The following is a 21,120-nucleotide window of genomic DNA, read 5'->3' on the forward strand; positions in this document are numbered from 1 at the left end:
GTTGTACTCAAACTCATGGCAGCTGAGGATTTAACTGGAAATTCAAATACCCAGATGGGTGGTTTGTTCCATGGAGTTTTATTGAGTCCATAACAGGGCAATTCTTTGGAATCCAGCAGCACCTGTGTGGTGAAGGACCAAATGGGGACTCCCCTGATCCCCCAAATCATACTGGGGAAGCAAAAGGAGGAAGGGGAGGGGGAGGGCATCAAGCTGAGGGGTGGTTTTTAATCCTCTGTGGTTGGGATTTTTGGTTAATGCAGTGAAACCACTAATTACAGCTAATTAAACCTGCACTGAGATCAAAGCTCAGTGGAAACTACAGGGGGGAGCAAACAAGAGAGGAAAGAAAGGCAAAGAAAACAGGGATTTTGTTGCAACCAAGTCCTTAATTGAAAACCAGAGCAGCTTTGTTAATTAAAAGCAGCAAACCCAAAATGAGGGCAGGCTCCAGACACGAGAGTCCAGGGCTGGGATGGAGATAACACATTCTTCCCTGTCAGCAAAGAGAAGCTTTTCTTCTGGAGCTGCTCTGCTTCTGGCTCCTCTGTAGGGAAAGGGCTTCCTGTGGGATCCAGACTGCAAAGATTTGGGGAATTCTACCTCGTGGGGGGATAAAGTGGGGGAATGAGAGTGCTCTGACTATTTTACTCAGTTAATGTGGGTTTTATTCAAATTAACTGAACTGAAAGACCCCAAATTCTGTCCTGGCTCCAGTGCAGCCCCAAGGGAGAACGTCTGAGATGCTTTTCACACCCATTTCTGACCCACGGGCAGCAAAGGAGCATCACAGGAGCACTGCAGACACATCCCAACACAGGGGATCTGGGTGAGGATCTGTTGGACCTGATGGTCCCCACACACAAATCAACAGCACCAGAGGAAGGTTCCCTCCACCAGCCACAGCCCTGGGCAACCCAGGCACTAAACAGCAAACACATCCTGCTGTTTCTGCATTTATCAAGAATAAAATCGGGAAGAGAAGTGATATTTGGCAATGAAAAAGTCATATTTCAGAGCACTGGGATGTCCAGGGGCTTCCCTTCTCCCTCAGCAGCTCCCAGTAGATGGCAGCATGTTATTGCAGATTCCTCCTGCCTGCAACAGCATCAGAAATCGCTCCCATCCCTAAAAATCCTCTGTCTGCCAGTCAGAGCAGGAGAGGAGCCCGAAATGCTGAGCATCCCAACCACAGCTGTGCCCAGAAATAAAACACCCCACGAAATCCTGCTGCTGCAGCTCAGACACTGCTCCCAGGGGTGTTTTTCATGAGTTCAGACATGTCCTGGTGGTGCTTTCCAATTTTCCCTATGTAGGAATCAGAGCTGGATGGGACAACCCTGCCACATCCACGGATGTTTGAGCTGGCACTGGGAACTGTAGAACAAGGACATCTCTGCCTCTTGGCACTAATCCTAAATCTGGGGGTGAGGCCTTAAACCTGAGGTACAGGCCCCAAACATGAGAGTCAGGCCCCAAACCTGAGGGTCAGGCCTTAAACCTGAGGGTCAGGTCCTAAACATGGGGGTCAGATCCTAAACCTGAGGGTCAGGCCCCAAACCTGGGGGTCAGTTCCTAAACCTGAGGGTCAGGCCCCAAACCTGGGGGTCAGTTCCTAAACCTGAGGGTCAGTTCCTAAACCTGAGGGTCAGGCCCCAAATCTGAGAGTCAGGCCCCAAACCTGGGGGTCAGTTCCTAAACCTGAGTGTCAGTTCCTAAACCTGAGGGTCAGGCCCTTAACCTGATGGTCATACCCCCAAACCTGAGGGTTAGGCCCTAAACCTGGGGGTCAGGCCCTAAACCTGAGGGCCAGGCCCTAAATCTGGGGGTCAGGCCCTAAACCCGAGGGTCTCTCTCTGCTGCTGTGATTCACTCAGATATTAAAAATAAAATCAGGGTGCAGATGAGGTACCAGAGCAGAGCTGAGGCACTTTTTCCCAACCCCACACTGGTCCTTCCCACCACAGACTGGTTTGAAAGGAAGCTCAAGCTCCATCCTAAACTTTTACAGAATCACTGAATCATGGAATGGTTTGAGTTTTTTCAGTGAACAGCTGAGAATGGAATGATATTTTATTTAAAGACAAGTCTGAAGCAGAAACCTCACCATTTTTTACTATCTCTGATGAGATCTTTGCATAAAGATGCGAGAGTAATTTTGGGCAGGGATAAAGAGGGAGTAGGAAAGAAGGCACAAGGGAAAAGATTTGAATAGGAATTCAAATTTGAAGCTTAATTTATCTCACTAATGCCATAAGTCCAATTCTGGCTGTGAAACTTCCGAAATCTGGAGGTATTTGGAAGTCATGGCCAGTCCCAGACTTTGCAGCACAAGCCTGGGTATTACACACAGGGAGAAAATCCTACTTTTTCTTTAATAAAGTAGTGGATGCCCTAATGACCAACCACATTTCTGTGGCCCAGATACCGAACACACACACATAAGCTAAAAAACCTATTAATATTTGCAGGAAATTTAGCAAATGCCACAAATCCTTTGTGACACCTCAGCAGTCAGAGCCAGCCTGTTTTACCCTGTTTTCTCCTGGTGGAAAAACCTCCTTCCTGGAGCTCACACAACTTGGCAATTTATTTTTTTTTCCCTGATGGAAATGTGCTCCTGCTCTGCTGAGACTTTCCCTGCCTTGAACCAAGAAGCTCAAAGCAAAACTCATTTGAAACACATTTTCCCCTTGCCATGGGGCCACTCCCAAAGCTCCAAACTGCTGCTGTTGTCACCTGCAGGTGACTGAGCTGGTGAAACACGGGGTTTAAACAGCAAAAGCCTTGCCAGAACCAACAAGTGTTAGCTGGGTTAAGTTTTGTTGTGAATCCTCCACGTGATTTTGGCTTCAGAGGAGAAAATTCTTCCCCCTGCTGCTTCCCTGGTTGGGGTTTCTACCTCCTAAGTCACTGAGCAGAGAAGAAAGGGGATGCCCAGTGATTTTTGAGCCCCATAAAAAGACTTGAAGATGATATCCACAGTGAAAAATAAAAGCAAAATCAAAGGCAGGACAGCCAGGAAAGTCCTAAAAGTCTTCTGGGCCTTTCTCAAACAGTTTGTCTTTCCTATAAACTTGAACACATCGAACTTCAAATGTGTTCACTTACAGGAAAAGACCACACAGGACCTGTCCCAGAATTCAGATTTAATGGTTGAAAGGACTGTGTGAAGAGTGATGTGTTGATTGTTAATTGGGGCTAATTGATTCTTGAACCCTGAGCGTCTTGGACACGGAAATATCAAGGCAGGGTTGGAAACCTTTTCTCCTGTTCAGTCAGGATCACCCAATTCTCTGGAGAAGTGAGGCAGGGAGGGAATTTATTCGTCCCAGTCACCAGGAGCTGCAGGGGGAAGGATGAGCAGGTGGGTGGGGATTTCTCCAGCAGCTCTGCCACTGCTCCTGTCCACGAAATCACCACTTGCTCTCCCTTGTCATCTTTAAAAAAGGCAAAACTGAGAGTTCAAACAGCACAGAGCATTTACAGACTCCTGCATGAGCCGTATCACAGGGAGACAAATCACTTTTATCCCACATTGATGTTATTTTCTGCTTTCTGGGGGTGAATTGTTGTGTTTGTTTAATGGTTTGAAGAGACCTCAGTCCCCGGGGTACCCTGAGAACTTGCCCAGGTCATTGTGAATTCAGGTGAGCAGGGCAGGGTTTGGATGCATCAGAGCCTTGTTTATGGAAAAGAACCTGGATAATAAGAATTCAAGAGTTATCTGAAGGACAAAAGAATAAAACACACTCTCCAGATGATGGAATTATGCCCTAAAAGAAGGAGGAAAGAGATGCAGCCACGAAAGCTAAAAAGAAGTGTTGATGAATTTATATGATGATGGGAAGAATTCTGCACCCCAGGGACCACAAAGATGCTGTAGCCAGGTGGGAAATGGGCTCTTCCCCCAAGGAACAAGGGACAGGACAAGAGGAAATGGCCTCAAGTTGTGCCAAAGGGAGTTTAGATTGGATATCAGGGAAAATTTCTTCATGGAAAGGGTGGTCAGGCACCGGACCTGGAGGGATTTCAAAGCCCTGTGGATGTGGCACTTGGGGACATGGGGCAGTGGTGGCCTTGGCAGCGCTGGGGAATGGTTGGCTTGGATCTCAGAGGTCTTTTCCAACCTAAATGGTTCCATGGTGCAGCTCAGGTGCCTCCTCTGAGCTCCACAGCTCTTGCTGATGGTCCCCAGCAGCTCCAACGTGTAGGAGAAAATCTGTTGCTGTGTAACCGGTCAGCGGTTGATGCTGTGAAAACTCCTGGTCTTCACCCACCCAGCAAGATCAGGAGCTGGGAACATACTACCTCCTCACTCTTCCCTTCAAACTCCACACATCAAATAGTGCAGAGTCAGAGCTCCAGGGATATTCCACCTCTCCAGCAGCTCCTGGTTAATGTGTCATTATTTGGGTGTGTCATTATTTGGGTGCCACTGGGCTGTCAGTACATGCTCAAGCTCTGTTCTGCCTGGGCTAATTAAGCATCTCAACAGATCAGGGAGGGGGAAAAAAAATATCATTTTAAAAAGGAGAGATTGAATTTGGGAATTGTATTCCTTGCAGAGTTTGTCATGGATCTTTCTCTCTCCGCCTTCTCCAGGCCTCCATAACTTCTTGGCGTCAATGTTATTGTGGAGGAACTAATTCAATAATGAGATCATTCCCCATATGACAGCCCAGGAAATGAGGCTCTCAGTCACACTCTTCCTCATCTGAGGGAGTCCAGCTTCTCTCCTGATTCAGTCTCCAAAAACCAAATGATGACACCAACTATTCCCAGTGTTCGTGGGAGGTCCCATCCAAGCGCCACATGCAAAAACTCCCTTGTTTGATCTACATCCCTTCATTTGCAAGTCCCAGACTCCTCCTTTCGCTGTTTCTTGGGCTCAGCTGCTCATTCCTGAACCAGCTGCTGCCACAGAGGATCAGGAAGATCAGCCAGTGCAGTGACTCAGAGTCAGCACCCCCAGTCCAGGAGCAAACCACTGCTGAGTGTTTGCTCTCACCCATTTGCTTACTCCTCAATCCTCCTTTTGTGGATAAATCACCAGGGGGTCTGTCACATCCAGTTCTGGGTTTATTTTGCTCTTACTACTACTTTAAGATCAACAGAACTTGAAAGGAGACATCCCTTCAAGCCCACCTGCATCTGGCCACCCTGAGGTCCACAGACTCTGTTCCTGGGAGTTGCTAAAAGTGTCAGCCTTCAACCAACCAAAGTATAACCTATCTGGGCAGGAATCCAAGCCCAAATTTCACCCAGTTTGAGTTCAACCTACAGCCTATACCTAGAAGATAGATATCTTCTAGATAACTTTAGAAGCTTTTCCTGGGTTTTGGTCTTCTGAGGAGCCCCAAGTGCAGATGCTTTGGTGGAACCTCACGCTGAGCTCAAGTGCTCCATGTTTGGACTTGATGACCTTGGAGGTCATTTCCAACCTTAACCATCCTCTGATTCTCTGAACAACCAGGAGAAAGCAAATATTCCAATCAACACCTGGATGTGTTGAACTCGGCGCTCATCTCACGGTGAGACTTTCGGGAGGAGCTCCCTCTGCTTCGCGTGGACACCAAAACAACAGCAAACCCTACAATAACAAGCCCACCATGGGGCTCTGTGCTCACCTGGCAAAGTCCAGGTCGGCCTCCCGGGACATGGTGATGTTGGTCAGGTTCTGCTGGAGGATGAAGATGTTCCGACACATCTTCTTGATGCCGGACTCGCTGATGCGCTTGAAGTAGTGGGCGCCGTTGATGAGGATGCAGGAGATGAGGTGGCCCAACCCTGCCAGGGGGAGGAGGAAGGTGTTTAGTGGCAATAATTCATCACAAAACCCAGGAATGAGCACTGTTGAGTGGACTGGAACAAGGGATAACTGGAAACAGCCCCTGTGCATTTTAGGACTTCCCTCAAGGTTCCCTTCTTTAGTAAAAATACAAAACTGCCCGAAAATCAGAATTGCACAACCTCTGATATCTCCAGGGCGCTTCCAGGCTTTGCAGAGTGTCCCTTTCCATCCCTCTGTCTGGGCAGAGCAATGGAGCACTGCAGCTCCTGGAAGATCACAGTGGTTGAATCTGTTTTCAAGGGTGGTGTTTTCCCTGGAAAACTCACGGTCTCCAGGAGCAGAAATGAGCTGCACCCAAAGCACTTGGTGCACAACCTCTCTCTGATCAGGCTGGAACAGTTTCTCGTGTCTGAGGGATGTCCCTGCTGCTCAAGGACACAGCTGGGTGCTGACAGTCACAGCCACCCCCAAAATGATGGATCCATTCCTGTCACATCACAACCACTCACGTCACATCAGAAAGAGCAAAAAGCTCAGCCTGATTCCCTCAGTGCAGAGGCCTGGACAAGCCCATATGCCAATTAAAAGTCTGAATTAAGAAAATAACTGTAAAAGTCTGAATTAAGAAAACAACTGTGAAGTGAAGTGGAACAAGGGATAACTGGAAACAGCCCTCAAGATCTTCCCTGTGCATTTTAGGAGGACTTCCCTCAACGTTCCCTTCTTTGGCAATAATACAAAACTGCCCCAAAAATCAGAATTGCAGAACCTCTGATATCTCCAGGGCACTTCCACATTTATAATCAGGCTTTGCAGAATGTCCCTTTCTATCCCTCTGTCTGGGCAGAGCAATGGAGCACTGCAGCTCCTGGAAGATCACAGTGGTTGAATCTGTTTTCAAGGGTGGTGTTTTCCCTGGAAAACTCACGGTCTGCAGGAGCAGAAACGAGCTGCACCCAAAGCACTTGGTGCACAACCTCTCTCTGATCAGGCTGGAACAGTTTCTCGTGTCTGAGGGATGTCCCTGCTGCTCAAGGACACAGTTGGGTGCTGACAGTCACAGCTACCCCCAAAATGATGGATCCATTCAAGTCAATTCCCTCTCCTCACACAGACATGGGACACCTGAGTTGTTGGAGGGGCTCTAGAACCTGATGGTGACGTGTTTGCCACAGATTTACAGAGCTTGGAAAACAGCTCCATAAAAAACTCTCTCTGCAGCTACATGGGAATGGCAGGGAATAATACAAGCCTTGGGATCATGAAATCACAGAAGGGTTTGGATTGGAAGGGACCTTAGAGAGCATCCAGTTCCAACCCTGACGCTTTCCACTGTCCCGGGTGGTTTCAAGCCCAGTCCAACCCGGCCTTGGACACTTCCAGGGATCCAGGGGCAGTCACAGCTTCTCTGGGAAATCCATTCCAGCCTCTCCCCACCCTCCCAGACAGCAATTCCTTCTCAATATTCCACCTATCCCTGCCCTCTGGCAGTGGGAAGCCATTCCCTGTGTCTGTCCCTCCATGCCTTGTCCCCAGTCCCTCTCCAGCTCTCCTGGAGCCCCTTTAGGCCCTGCAAGGGGCTCTCAGCTCTCCCTGGAGCCTTCCCTTCTCCAGCTGAACCCCCCTCAGCTCTCTCACCCCATCAAACCCCCGTTTCCCACAGGGATCTCACTTATCCCATCGGTGCCAACAGCCCCTCAATCCACCAAGGAACGCTGTGGAGCTTCGGGATGAGGACAAAAACCCCTTTTTTTGAAGACCCAGAGTGTTGTGGGAGGTGCCTGACCTTCGAAGATGTACTGGAACTTGTGCTGCTGGAGGCTGGCACTCATGGCCTCCTCGATGGCGCTGATGTCCTTGTTGAGCCTCACCACCAGCGGGTCATAGTCCATGCTCTCCACGTTGGCCACGATGGCATAGTTCCCCTGCTTGGCCAGAGGGATCAGGTAGTGGAAGCAATGAACCCTGCAAAGAAAAGAGAATTATCAAAAAATTTTTCAAAGCGTTGCTTCTTTTGTTTTCCTTCCGGCGGCGTTAAAAAAATAACACCTTTATTTAAAAAGCTTTGTTTAAAAATGTATTTAAAGGTAACCAACTTCAAGAACTGGGTGGTTATGTCTGAATTAAACACACACTCCTCTTGTCATTGTCCCTCCTCTCTGGGGGTTTTCCTGCTTGTTGCCATCCCTGTTTTCCTGGATTCCATTTGCACACTGATCTGTGCTTGACCCAAGAGTGGTGAGAAGCCACAGGGGCCAGAACCCCATCCAGGCTGGTGCCTTTTCCATGAATCCAGGTTATCTCAGGCCTCATCTCCCATTATAGCCCAGCTGGAGAACTGCTCCATTTCCATCCTTTTCCCCGTCTTTCCCTCCAACCCGTGCCTGCAATCCCGAGCCCAGCAGATGATGGATGGCAGGTTGAAGGGCTGCTGACAATAACTGATGTGGATTTTTTTTTGCAGAGCTCCACCCTGACTTCCCCAGGGCTCTGCCTGCGTGCACAGGGACACAACACGGCTCAGGATGTGTCACAGGAGAACAAACTGATGATCCATCAATTCTGTCACATCTATTTGATGCTTCAGAGGAAAAGGGAAGCAATGAAAATCCACCTGGCCCATACAATGCATCAGGGAAAAGCGTCTTCCCAGCCCCGCAGTGGACAGCTGGCAGCCTGAAGAAAGGCATTTGCTGCCTTTGATCTCTGCATGGGAAGTCAGCAGCCACAGCTTCTCTGGGAAATTCATTCCAGGGTCTCCCCACCCTCCCAGCCAGGAATTTCTCCCTAATCTAAATCTCACTGCTGGTTCAGACACAGAACTCCCTGAGCAATTCCTGCCTCCCTCACACATTCGGCCATCCCTGGTGATGTGATCTGGCACTTCTGGACCGACCTTCGATGCTGCACCAGGCAACTTTATCCTTCTGTGATGCCATAATATGTACTCTGGACACATTCTTAACCCACAGGCTCGCCCAAAAATCCTGAATTTAGGGTGTCCACCTGACTTCCAGGTGCAGAACCAGCAGGCAGCGATCGGCCATCTCCTGGAAAGACCTGGCCAGCTCACTCAGCGTTTGCAGGATCTGTTCGGATGCAGGGAGTTGTTCCATGCTGCAGTGGCTGTCCTGGCCTGGAGACATGGCTGGAAAAGAGAAGACAGAAGAGATTTGTGACATCCTTCAGCAGCTTTACCACCCACAGCATCTCATCTGCTCCCGTCCCAAACACGTGCGTTCTCCGCGCCTTTGGCTGAGCAATAACGGCTCTAATTTGATATTTAACATCTACTGTGAAGCACCAAAGTGCTTCTGCAATGGATTGAACTCCAAAGTGAGCCTGAGGGGGTTTAATCAACCCCCAGGATACATTTGCTTGGGAAGATATTGCTCTGTGATGGGTATTGCTGCAGCTGCAGAATCCAGGATCATTCATCTTGCTGGAAAGAGCTGCCTGGGAGCCAAAGCACAGCTCCAACAGGTGACAGGCTCCTTTTTTTAGTCACCACAGGCTCCCCCATCCGACCTCAGGTGAGTCTTTACTCCCTCAGAGGCACCTGGGAAGCTTTTTTGGGGGGGTTTTGTTAATAAAACACAGCTCTTGGGCAGCGAGGCAAAGGTGTGACCTGGCCATGGAGCAACTGCTTCCTTCCCACCGAGACCTCCAAAACACCACCTGGAATTTCTCCCAGCCCTGAGGACATTGTTCTGTCTCTGAGGGGTTTCAGTGCAGCTCTAACTCTGGAACCTCACCCCTTATATTTTATCCACTCACATTTAATCCTGAGCCTCCTCCCCTGCAACCCAAAAGCTGCCCCTTGAGTAAGGGAGTGAATTCCCTAATAGGAATAACACTCTGTTACCTTACATTCTGCCCTAATTAGAGGAAACACATCCCAAATTCCTTGGATCAAGGCCTTGCTCCAGCAGCACTTTAGGACTGACATCCTGCCTACATGATTAGCAAGGTTTGGGATCGGGCTGGTTCCTCTCACACAGCTTCCACTTGAATTAAACAATGGGATTGCCAGGGATCTCCTGGATCAGCAAGTCCTATCCCCACAATTCCTGTGTCCCAGGGCCTGGAGTATGAACTCCTGGGCCATATTAAAGCTGGTCAGGTCCCCACCCCTGCTGGCTCCTTCCAAACATCGCTTCTCCAATTGGGAAGTTAAAATTTGGGATCTAATTTCCAGCCTCAAACTTCCTCATTGATGTTTTACATTTGGTTCTTTACATGCCAACATTCCTGTTTTCCCTATGGAGCTCTCCATGGCTCTCTGGAGAATCAGGGAATCATTAAGGCTGGAAAAGCCCCTTTAAGATCACAGAATCAAACCATTCCCCAAAGCCATCACTGACCCACATCCCCAAGTGCCACATCCATATGGATTTTAAATCCCTCCAAGAATGGGGACTCCACCCCTGCTCTGGGCAGGACAACCCTCTCCACGAAGGAATTTTCCCAAATATCCAGTCTGAACCTCCCTTGGCACAACTTTCCTCCTGTTTTGTCCCTTGGAGGCTGATTTAGGTAAATGTCACTCGGGGCTTGTTTGTACAACCTGCTTTGGGAGAGGAACCTTCAATGAGCTTTGGATTTGCTCCTAATTTAATTAGGAGTAAAATATAACAAAATTAAATTTTGCTCCTAAAGTTAAATCACATCCAGCCTGGAAAGAGAAAAAAAAAAGGAGATAAAAACTCACAAATGTAAATTTGTGTAAAACAAATTGAAACAGAGGTAAAAATATAAGAGGGAGTTGTACAGATAAAGGAGGGTGGCAAAGCCAGAAGGAAAAATTTCACCCAGGGAGAGATTTCACCCGGGGAGAGATTTCACCGAAGTGCCTGAATGTGCCTCTAAATGTTCTGGGAATTAAACCAGAGAAAAGTGTGCAAGGATGAAGCCATGGAAAACATGGAGAGCTGGAAGCAGGTGATCTTTGATGCCCGGAGAAGCTGTGGCTGCCCCTGGATCCCTGGAAGTGTCCAAGGCCAGGCTGGAGCAACCTGGGCTAGTGGAAGGTGTCCCTGCCCATGGCAAAGAGTTGGAATTAGATGATCTTGGAGGTCTTTCCAACCCAAAGCATTCTGGGATGACTCTGTGGATTCCCCTCCTTCAGCAGCTCCTGCGGGAACACGGTGAGACAATTCAAAAACTGCTGGAAATAATTCACTGGCCTGGAGTGTGGAAGAGAAATAAAGAGGGAAATGGGAGTGACAACCCCCAGGGGGAGTGGGAATGACAGGGATTCCCCCTCCCCAGCACACCCTGACACTTCTCCCAGCTTTTCTCTCTCCTCACCGAGCTCTACCCCGCAGAGAAAATGGAATTATCAGCGAGGGGGTGATGGGATTATTTACACAACCTCTAATTTCCAGATAAGATTGTTAAGAGATGACTCTTGGAAGCTGCTTTGGAAGAGCTGTGACATCTCCAAGTGACACTGGTTTTCCCTGGAGGGGGGCAGGACTTTTGGCTCAGGGATCAGATCAAGGGATGCTTTTCTGGTCATGGCAGAAAGCAGGAAACCTCACCTTTATTATGCACGAAAAAACCACCTATTTTGAACCAAAAATCCTACATTTTGAGTAGCTTTTATCAGCCTGGAGATGGACTAGCTGCAAGAATCATCTCTCTTTAGCAGTGTCAGGGTTCTCGCTCCAGAGATTCCGCCCCGGAAGGCCCGGAGATGGATGGACCCATCATCTGAAAAGCTGGAGTCAGCTAATTCCTGCAGCAGGCAGATACACACATCATTTTTCTCCTCTCCAGAACTCATTTACAGCACTTTAAGTGAAGCTGTAATTATATTTGTCAGTGGAGGCGAGAGGAGGAGGGAGACGGGGACGAGCTGCTCCTTATTTAAAGCCTGAAGTCCTTCTGGGTGTTCACAGGAGGGTCAGGTGGGGGCTTGGGGGGGGATGAAGATGAATTTCTCCAGTGGATTTTCACTTTTTGAGCTCCAAGGAAGCCTTTCAGAGCCCATCAATTTTCCTCTGGACACCCAGGAAGGATCATTTCACAGCCCACGAGAAAAAAAATCTCCTTTTCTTTAAGTCTCGCTCGAGACGGTTTTTACTCCATCATCCTGGGCACAGAATGAGCTGGAGCAGCAAAAAACCAAAATAATCAGAGCCTGAATTATTAAGGGGCCTGGAATAAAAAAAATGTGATTTGGAGCTGGCAGTGGAGTTGGGCAGTTCTTTGGGCAGAGGGTGACACCGCCCGGGGCCGTCTGACCCACCACCCCTTCGAGAAAACGGGAGAGAAGCAAAAAAAACAGCAAAAAAAGCAAAAAAACCCTTAAAATACTGGAAAAAAAACCCCCAGCAGATTGCCAGCCATCCACTTCTTCTTCCCCTTCTCTTTCCTGATCCCTTTTCTCACCCTCCATCCCTAATCCAAGCTGAACATGATCCCAACTTGGCCAACACTCCACCCACCGGTGGAGCGAGCGGTGGCTTCGCTCCGTCGGTGTTTTTATCACCTTGAGCCGGGATTAATTTGTCTAAACTGAGCTTTCCATGCTGCTGGATAACACAGCTTTGCTTGGAATTTCTCCAGCCTTGCTGCAAGCACAGCCAGGTTCCCTCTCCCTGAGGAAACAGGGAATGAAACTTTGCTGTTTCATTCCGGCAAAGCGGAGAAAAAACCAACCCGACGCCCTCGTTGCCACCCCTGATTTCAATCCTTTGGTGACTCAGAGCTCTCCTGACAGGCTGGGCCTTGGAAATCAATGGCTGGGAATCGCCAGAGCTCGGGAATATTAAACAAAACTTGCCTTGTTGCCCATAAACAACTCGAGGGCCGTTTCCCACTGCAAACGGATCGGAGTGATGGAACAATCCAAGGAGACGAGCTCTGAGCCTCAGGAATAAACCCCCACAGCGCTCCCTGCGGTTGCTTCAGGCTCGCAGAGGTGTTTTACAGCTTTACAGAGGGGAAAAACCCTCTTTTTTGGGAAAGAGAGGCTGTTTGAAACGCTTGCTGTGCCCCATCGCAACATTAAAGGCCAATTTGCAGCTTCCTAAATTTTAATGCCTGACCCCCTTCCACTCCAGAAGAGGAAACTCCAAAATAAGAGCAAATATACCCATGGAAAAGGGAATTTTTTATGGGTTACATGTCAGATTAAGCCTTTAGAGCTCAGGATTAACTCTTCTCCCTGCTGGAGAGTTTTCCAGGGATCTCACGAAGCACTTTCCGTGCTTTAGTTCCCAGTGTGGAAAACCTGGATAAAGTGCTTTTATCCATCACTCCCATTCAAGCTGACTCAGGTCTCCACATCTCCTTTTCCTACAGTTTTTAACACCACCAGGGGATGATGCCACCGGGAGACAAAATCACTATTCGAACACCTACCAAAAAAAAAAAAAAGGAGAATATCTGGTTATTTATAGGGAAAAAGCTTTGGGTGAAGTTGGAATAATCAGATAGGTGATTATGTGGGGTTTTTTTAGAGGAGATTAAAGCACAGTGAGTGCATCAAATTCAACATCAAGGGCTTATTTTGGGAAGTTTTCCAAAGGAAAACACATTCCAGGAGACCTCTGCCTTCTGAACCCAAACAGCAGGAGGAAAACAATATATTTTTAAATATATCACTATAAAAAAACCCCATCTCTCTTACTGTTAAGCCACGATCTGTCACTCTGGGACACTGATGAGGAAAGAAATCCCAGAATTCCCAGAATATTCTGAGTGGGAAGGGCCCCACAGATGCCACTTGGACCAATTTTTGGCTGCTGGAGCACTATTTGAAGCCCCAAGGCACAGCTCACTCACTGCCTACTCCTAAACTGGTCTAGTTTGGAGACCTCAGAGCTGCAGATTTATAGGAAAGGTCTGGAACGAGCCATAAAATCTGGAACTGGGTTTTGACTCTCCCTAAGTTCCCTCTCCCTTCCTCCCGGAGCTCCAGGGATTTGGGGAAGCAAAGCTGGATTTTGGGGCTGACATTTTCCCTGTGCTTCTCAGAGGGGTGAATGTTGGGACCTCCTAGATATGGCTGGTTGCTTAAAATGTTTATGGATTAATTGCTGCATAATTCTACCTAAATTGTCCTTTTTTCAGAGAGTTTAAATAGAAATAAAACACTGAGAGCAACGATATCTCCTCAGATTTCCAAGATCAGAGAAGAGACCGTGTTGGAAGGGACCTTGAAAGGTCATCTGGTCCAACCTTCAACATTTCTGGCACCTGACAGTTGGATTCTGGGTGTCAGCTGTCTTCTTCCTGCAGGATCCAAAGGGAAAGATAGTTCCAAAGGATGGTGGCTCTGCAATTCCATGCTCTGACCTTTGCTTCCACAAAGGTGGATCAGGTCAACTCCTGACTCCACCACGAGCTTGTCTCTACAAACACCTCTTTCTGGAGGCACTTCTGGAGACAGGAGTGGGGGAGGTGATGAGCAGAGGGGATGACAGCACTGAGTGTCCCTTGTAACAGCCCAAATCCTCCTCCTTGACCCCGATCCCTGCAAAGCTCTGGGATGTGGGGAACATTTATGGACACAACATTTATGGGCAAATCCCATTGGACTGACAGGGAAACGCTGGGATCCTTGTGAAAACAGAACAAATGGGACAGCTGCAAGAGGTCAGGACCCTTCAAACAAGAGGTGGGAGGATGGAATTGTCTAAATTCCACTGGTCTGCAATTTAAATAAATATAAATAAATATAAATAAATAAATCAGTCTCAGCTTTTACTGGGATCAACAGGGAAAGCACTCGCTGGTGCTGAAGGGGCAAAGTTCTGCCAACACTTAAAGGACAGGCAGAAGTAAAGAGAAAACAAGCTCAAGGAGAGCTTCCTATTAATATAACTCACAATAAATTCCAACTAATAAATCCCATTTTCGAGTGGAAGATACTTAAGGGAGGGATTTTCCCTCGCAAATCGACTCGGGGTTTTGAAGAAGGAACAACCAGCACCCAAAACCCGTGGGGAAAAGAAGCCAAAAACTGAAAGCTGGCCCGGAGAAAACTTCCTCCCGCGGGGGCTTCACTCCACGTTAAAATTCAAGTGCAGGGAAAAAGGGGACAAAGGCAACGGGCTGGAAAAACTCCTGCCGACCTCGATGGGCGATGAGCGGAGATAAGAAGGACGATAAGAAGGACGGGGCTGCAGAGCCCATCAGTTCAGCAAACACCGCTGATGAGGGAGAGCACAGCCTGTCAGAGGTGATAAAGAACAGGCTAAACACTCTATTAGTTTTTCATTTGGGGAATTAATGTTTTTTCTGTGGCCGTGCAGACGCTCCCCCGGTTAATGAATCCTCTCGTTAGCGGAGCTCCTCGCAGCATCCATTTCCCCGGGAAAAAAGGCAATAACTCCTCAGAGAGGGGGTGGGTCGGTTTTCCATCCTTTTCTGCAAACAGGCAGCCTTGGGAGAGGGGTTACTGTGGGGGAAATATCTGCCAAAGAAAGGGGAAAAAGTAAAAATCTGGCGGAGGTTTGAGTTTCATGTCGCAAAAACCCACTGGAAGCTTTGGTGGCTCAACACATTCCTCGAAGAACTTTGCAGTCGAGGCTGGAAAAGGCTCAAAAATCACCCAAAACTGCCTGGTTCATTTAAAAAGCTCCAAAAAGCAGGTGTTTGTCACTGTTTTTTCACTGGAGGAAGCAAAATTGGGCAGGGAGAGCGAAGGGCAGGAAAACCACCACAGTGGACTTCAGGGTGGAAGGATCTCCCTGAAAAGTCCAGGACTCCTCAACTATGAAATAGCCCCTGTGTTAATTTTTTTTCCTCTTTGCAGTGATTTATAATATAACTCTTCCCTTTCTTACCCTTCCCAGAAATATTATTTCTTGGGCTGAATTCCATGAGCTCAGAAGTGACTTGATTTCCAAAGCTCAGTAAAAATCCTTTTTTTTCTCAGTTCTGGAAACATTTTTGGTGGTTTTCTTTGCCTTTTTGCATTAAAAATAGAGCAAAATCCCAGCTCCAGTGAAGTCCTGGAGACACTTCCATCAATCTACAGAGAGCCAAAAGCTCCTTCTCCCTCCTTTTCCTTTCTTTCCTCGATCCTGAGCTGCACCTTCCCAATAAGCGCCCTCAAAACATCAGGGTGGAATTTTTCTGGGTATAAACTTGTCCTGGGAGGGGTTGTATTCCTAGAAGATCCTTCAGACTCCCAGCCTGGACTCACTGGAAGAGAAAGGAGCAAAATTCCTGAGCTCAATCCGTGTCCTGATGCCAAAGAGCAAAAACTGCAGGGCCAAGGGGGGGGGAAGAAAATGTAATGAAAATAAAAATACCTGAAAGATCTTCTTTTTGGACTGTTGAAAATTATAGATTAATGATTTGGGGGCTGGTTTGGTTTTTTATTAGTAGATTAGTTTGCAAAGCAAGAGGAGGAGCAGCAGGGAGGTCTGTGCTGGAAGACAAAGAAGAATGGAAGAGTCTTGTCCAGGAGGATATTGAGGAAGGTCTGAACAGGAATATCCACGGGAATTACAGAGGGTTTTCAAAGGTGGGGTGAAGAGTGGGAAACCAGGAAACCCAGGAGAACAGGCAAGCACCAAGATGACTTTGGTGGCAGCAGGAACATCAGCTGTGTTTGGAATCAGCTGCACCAGCCTCCCAGTCTGACTTCTCCCCAATTCCTGCTTATTTCAGAGTCATTTCCCCCCAAATCCCATAGGATTTAAAAGCTGGTTAGATCAGAGTCATCCCACGTGGTGACATCAACAACTGACTGTGCTCTGGAGTCACATCACTGAGTTTTTGACCATTATTTTGCCCCTTCCAGAGCAGAGGGAAGTGTCACCTCTGCCAAACCAAGGACAAGCAAGGAGGACCTTCTGCTGTTAAGGTGACACCACCGAGCCGGTTTTCCTTCAGGAGAGATAAAAAGATCCCAATAACTGAACCACCAGGAGCGGGTTCTTGGGAGTTCTTTCCACAACCCCCTCGATTGGCTGGAATTGCTCCTCGTCGAAAGCCTCGCTAATTAGGGTCACTTATTTACACGACAATCCCCCGCCTTTAGGGCCGGTAGGTGGGGGGAAAGAGGGCGGGTAATTAGTGTAATCACGGGGCTGAGTTAAGTGCTGAGCCCGCAGGCACCGGGAGAGCATCCTGGTGGTGTCCCCGATCCATGAATACAGGAGCCAGGTCAGGAAAACCACCTCTCGTTTCCTGACCTTTAAATATCGGATGTAAAGCTGCAACCACTGACCCGTGAGAGCAGCTCCGCTGCGGAATTCCAGGGGAAAAAACAAACAAACAAACAAAAAAAAAAAGGCACTGAGAGGCACCAGGAGATCGCTTGGGCAAGAAAACTAAAAGAGCTTTTAGTTGCCTGAGGACTGTGGGGTTTTATCCCCGAGATCCAGCAAAGCTGACCCGTATTTAAGCTGGGAAATTTTAGTGCCAAAGTTATAAAACAAAGCAGAGGAACCTCCCCTCGTGCTCAGTTTAACCAGAACAGGTATTTTGTTGCCAGGAGGTCTTGGAGGTTGGTCTGAGCACTTTGCCATCCCAAAGAAATTATCCGTGGTTTTTGTCCTCTGAGGGCCAAGGAAGCAGCTGGATTCTTGTCCTCTGCCTGAAGTGGTCACAGAATCACAGAATATTTTGATTTGGACCTTAAAGATCATCTTGTTCCACCTCTTGCCACAGGAAGGGACACCTTCCACTATCCCAGGTTGGTTGGGACTATGAGCAACCCAGCCTTGGACACTCCCAGGGATCCAGGGGCAGCCACAGCTTCTCTGGGAAATCCATTCCAGCCCCTCCCCACCCTCCCAGACAGCAATTCCTTCCCAATATCCCATCTCACCCTGCCCTCTGGCACTGGGAAGCCATTCCCTGTGTCCTGTCCCTCCATGCCTTGTCCCAGTCCCTCTCCAGCTCTCCTGGAGCCCCTTTAGGCCCTGCAAGGGGCCCTCAGGTCTCCCACCTGTTTTTAGCAGCTTTTGCTAAGTCCATTTGTAGCTTCTATTCAAACCACAAATGGTGATTAATCAGCAGGTGATCCCCGATGGTTTGGTGTGGGTTTGACAGATTGTTTCTCCATGGGTGAGGATGGCAGAGCTCCCCTGTCCCTGCCCAAGGGTGTTCCCACCTGGGGGAACCCAGGACTGGAGGCAGGTCCCTCATTTCTTGGTTAAACAACCAGCCCCAAGCACGTTGGGGGGATGATGCTGGGGTTTGTAGCAGCAAGGAGAGAACATTGGGCACCTCTGCAGCATTCCAGAGGTGTGGAACAGCAACAGACTGAGGGTGGGATGGACAAGAGGGAGCCAGGTGGGTTTAGATGAGCCGTGGCCATGCAGGAAAAATGCCCAGGAAAACCTTTTCCCTTTTGGCTTCCTCTGGTTCTTCCCTGAACCAACAAGACCTGAACGAAGATTTGAACCAGCAAACGAATGCAGGCAATGTGGGCACAGCCCTGAGATGGGAAAAGAGGTTGGAAATGATCTTATTATGAAGGTTCAGAGCACCTGGACAGGGTTTTTGTGCATTTGCAAGAAGAGCCCCAACCGTTCAGGGGGCGGAAAAGAAGAAACGCTGGGAAATGATGCTCGAGGAGCTCAATTGGAAAGCTGTCATTTAAATGAAGTTACACTGAAGCAACAGATATTCATCAAATAACACAAGCACTCGAGATGTGCCTTGTTAATTTAATGGCAGATGTTCTGAATTGGGGAAGAAATGGGCAGCTTTTAGTGCTTCAGAAAGACACTCACTTTTGTTGCAATAACAAAGCAACAGCTTTCACCAAGTCCTTGCCCTGCATGAGGTCAGGCACGTGTTGATCATCTCTAATGTGGCTTTTAAATAAGGTCCTCTATTAATAGATCTCTAAAAAAAAAATAAAAAAATAAAAAAATCCCCCTGAGCAATCAATACAGGGAGATGTGTCACGAGTTCAGGGACAGGGAGGGGAAAAAAAAAAATCAGCTCCAACCTGAGAGAAATCCAGCCCCATTTAAGAGCTGAATTCGGTTCATTAGAGACACCAGGGTTAAACACAAAGCCCTGGCTGAGTTCAGCACTGCTGGGTGGCCCGACTGGGAAATGAAAGGCATCAATTTTACCACCAGATTTTTCATCTGTGTTCCAAACCCCCCTCCCCAAACCGCTCTGGCAGCAGGAAAAGGGCCTTGGAGTGACTGGAAATTACAGCTCCTTTCCCTCTGGCTGAGGGGGATGAAGGGGCTCTGCCATCAGTTTTAAAAGCATCGCTTTCAGGAGTGGGGCAGGATAATTCCCCTCAGCCATCAGAGCCCATTCCAGGGCTGGGAAGCTCCAGGAGCCAGGGAAAAGGAGAGGTTGACCCTCCAGGGGCAGGATGGCCTTGATGCTTTGATGGCCTTCACTCAGGTTTGGAGAGCACTTAGAGATCTGTGGCTGGAAAATGAGATGCAAATGCTCAGTGTTAGCATTAACAGTGGCAGGGCAATGCAGGATTTGGGGAAAAGCTGGAGCATGACCTGTTTTTTCTGCTTTTGAATGAAGTTTGTAGCTCACTTGAACTGTTGCAAAGCTGGGGGTGAAGTGCTGCCCACCCGAAGAGGAAAAGCTGAAGGCACTTCCTACACAAAGCCTTTGGGTTTGGGGTGAAATCACCCCTGAAAAGGAGAAAATAACCTGCTTTAGACACTGCCTGGATAAAGGAGTCCAGAGGCTGAATGGCCTCAGGGTCTGTTTTTAAAGAGATTTTCTTTTTGTGGAGAAGGCAATGGCAGGAGAGGAGGTGTCAAACTTCAGACTGTTGCCAGAGTCCTGTTTTTTGGGCTAAAACTGTTAATGAGCTAAAATGGGGTGATTGTTCACTGAGGACAACAAGATAAGAACATGATAACAAGATAATCTGATACACTGAGATGTGTTTAAATTTTATTTGTTTATACCCTTTTTAAAGCACAGCCTGTGAGAGTAGAGCAAGTCTTGTCACCCAGGTGAATGTTCCCCTGGAGAAGAGAAGGCTCCAGGGAGAACTGAGAGCCCCTTGCAGGGCCTAAAGGGGCTCCAGGAGAGCTGGAGAGGGACTGGGGACAAGGCAGGGAGGGACAGGACACAGGGAATGGCTTCCCAGTGCCAGAGGGCAGGGATAGGTGGCATATTGGGAAGGAATTGCTGTCTGGGAGGGTGGGGAGGGGCTGGAATGGATTTCCCAGAGAAGCTGTGGCTGCCCCTGGATCCCTGGAAGTGTCCAAGGGCAGGTTGGAGCAACCTGGGATAGTGGAAGGTGTCCCTGCCCATGGTTTGGAGCAAGATGGTCTCTGCAGTCCCTTCCAACCCAAACCATCCCGTGATTCCTGTGAGAAAATAATCTGAAATTCGGTGTTTAAACCAGTCAGTTGTTCACTGACCACGACAATCTGAAGTCAGGAGATCCCAAAAGGGGCTGAATTTCAAGGGCAGCTCCAACTCCACAAGCCAATGGCTCATCTTTCCTTTTCCTACCTACAGACACCACCCGACCACCTTCAAAACTTCCCAAATCCTTCACTGTGCATAATAACCCCTTCTCTGTCAGATATGCAGAGGATCTGAGGAGCTCCACAAGGGAAAAGGATGAAAGGGGATGTTCCATCTGCATCTGACAAGGCAAGAGAAGCGGGAGAGGGAAAACCTGACTTCCATTTTCATATAAAACCCATTTAAAATGGACTTGCCTTCCTCAATAAATTCACCCTCTCCTGGCAACTTGAATCCTTAAAGGGTTATTGTGAAAAAGAAGTTTGTGTTCCCTCAGAAGAAGTGTCTGATGGGTTTGGGAAATACAAAATCCAATTGTGAGGGAGTGCAGATAAGGGAAGAGCTGTGGGAGAGCCATCAGCTGAGCAAACACTAAATAATGAAGAATGCAGAGGCTGCTCCCAGTGAGTGACAAAACACTCCATTAGCAAGTCTGCTGCTCAATGAGTGATAATTGGGGCACGTCTACAGCCAGGGGTTATTAAATTTTTATCTCTAGGAAGGGGCCTTTTGACAGACTCATCCAAAAAAGCCAGGATTTCCTTGCTCAGGATTTCCCAAAACCTGCTCAGGATTTCCCAAAACCTGCCCAGCTCCACCTGAGGCTGCCTGAATATTTATAGCTGTGCCCAGAAATTGCCCTTTTCTGGAAAAAGATCACGATTTCCTGCAGGGAAAGGGACTCAGGGCCACCACCACCACGGCATGGACTGGTTGGAGATCACAGGATTTGTGGCACTGCACCAAAAATTCTGGTTCTGATCCCTCACTAAACGTTTGGATGATGCCCTGAGCAGGACCAGGATTTAATTTCCAGTTGCTGGGAACAGAAAAGACAAAAGGATCAAAGAGCTGGATGGGTGTTCTCATCCTGCAGGGAA

General features: G+C 48.2%; 1 protein-coding gene across 1 annotated transcript in view; it reads right to left on the bottom strand.

Annotated features, from left to right (window-relative positions):
• EXOC4 (exocyst complex component 4) overlaps positions 1–21,120 on the bottom strand; it is a 256,416-nt gene that overhangs the window by 16,870 nt on the left and 218,426 nt on the right. The window contains exons 12-14 of the mRNA XM_018083577.3: positions 8,801–8,942; positions 7,581–7,759; positions 5,631–5,790 (exon numbers count right to left, since the gene is read on the bottom strand). Of these exons, the coding sequence (XP_017939066.2) occupies positions 5,631–5,790; positions 7,581–7,759; positions 8,801–8,942 (481 nt within the window). The remainder of the gene's footprint in view (positions 1–5,630; positions 5,791–7,580; positions 7,760–8,800; positions 8,943–21,120) is intronic.

Source organism: Manacus vitellinus, unplaced genomic scaffold (assembly GCF_001715985.3).
Source record: "Manacus vitellinus isolate BGI_N305 unplaced genomic scaffold, ASM171598v3 scaffold_65_pilon, whole genome shotgun sequence".
Classification (NCBI taxonomy): Eukaryota; Metazoa; Chordata; class Aves; order Passeriformes; family Pipridae; genus Manacus; species Manacus vitellinus.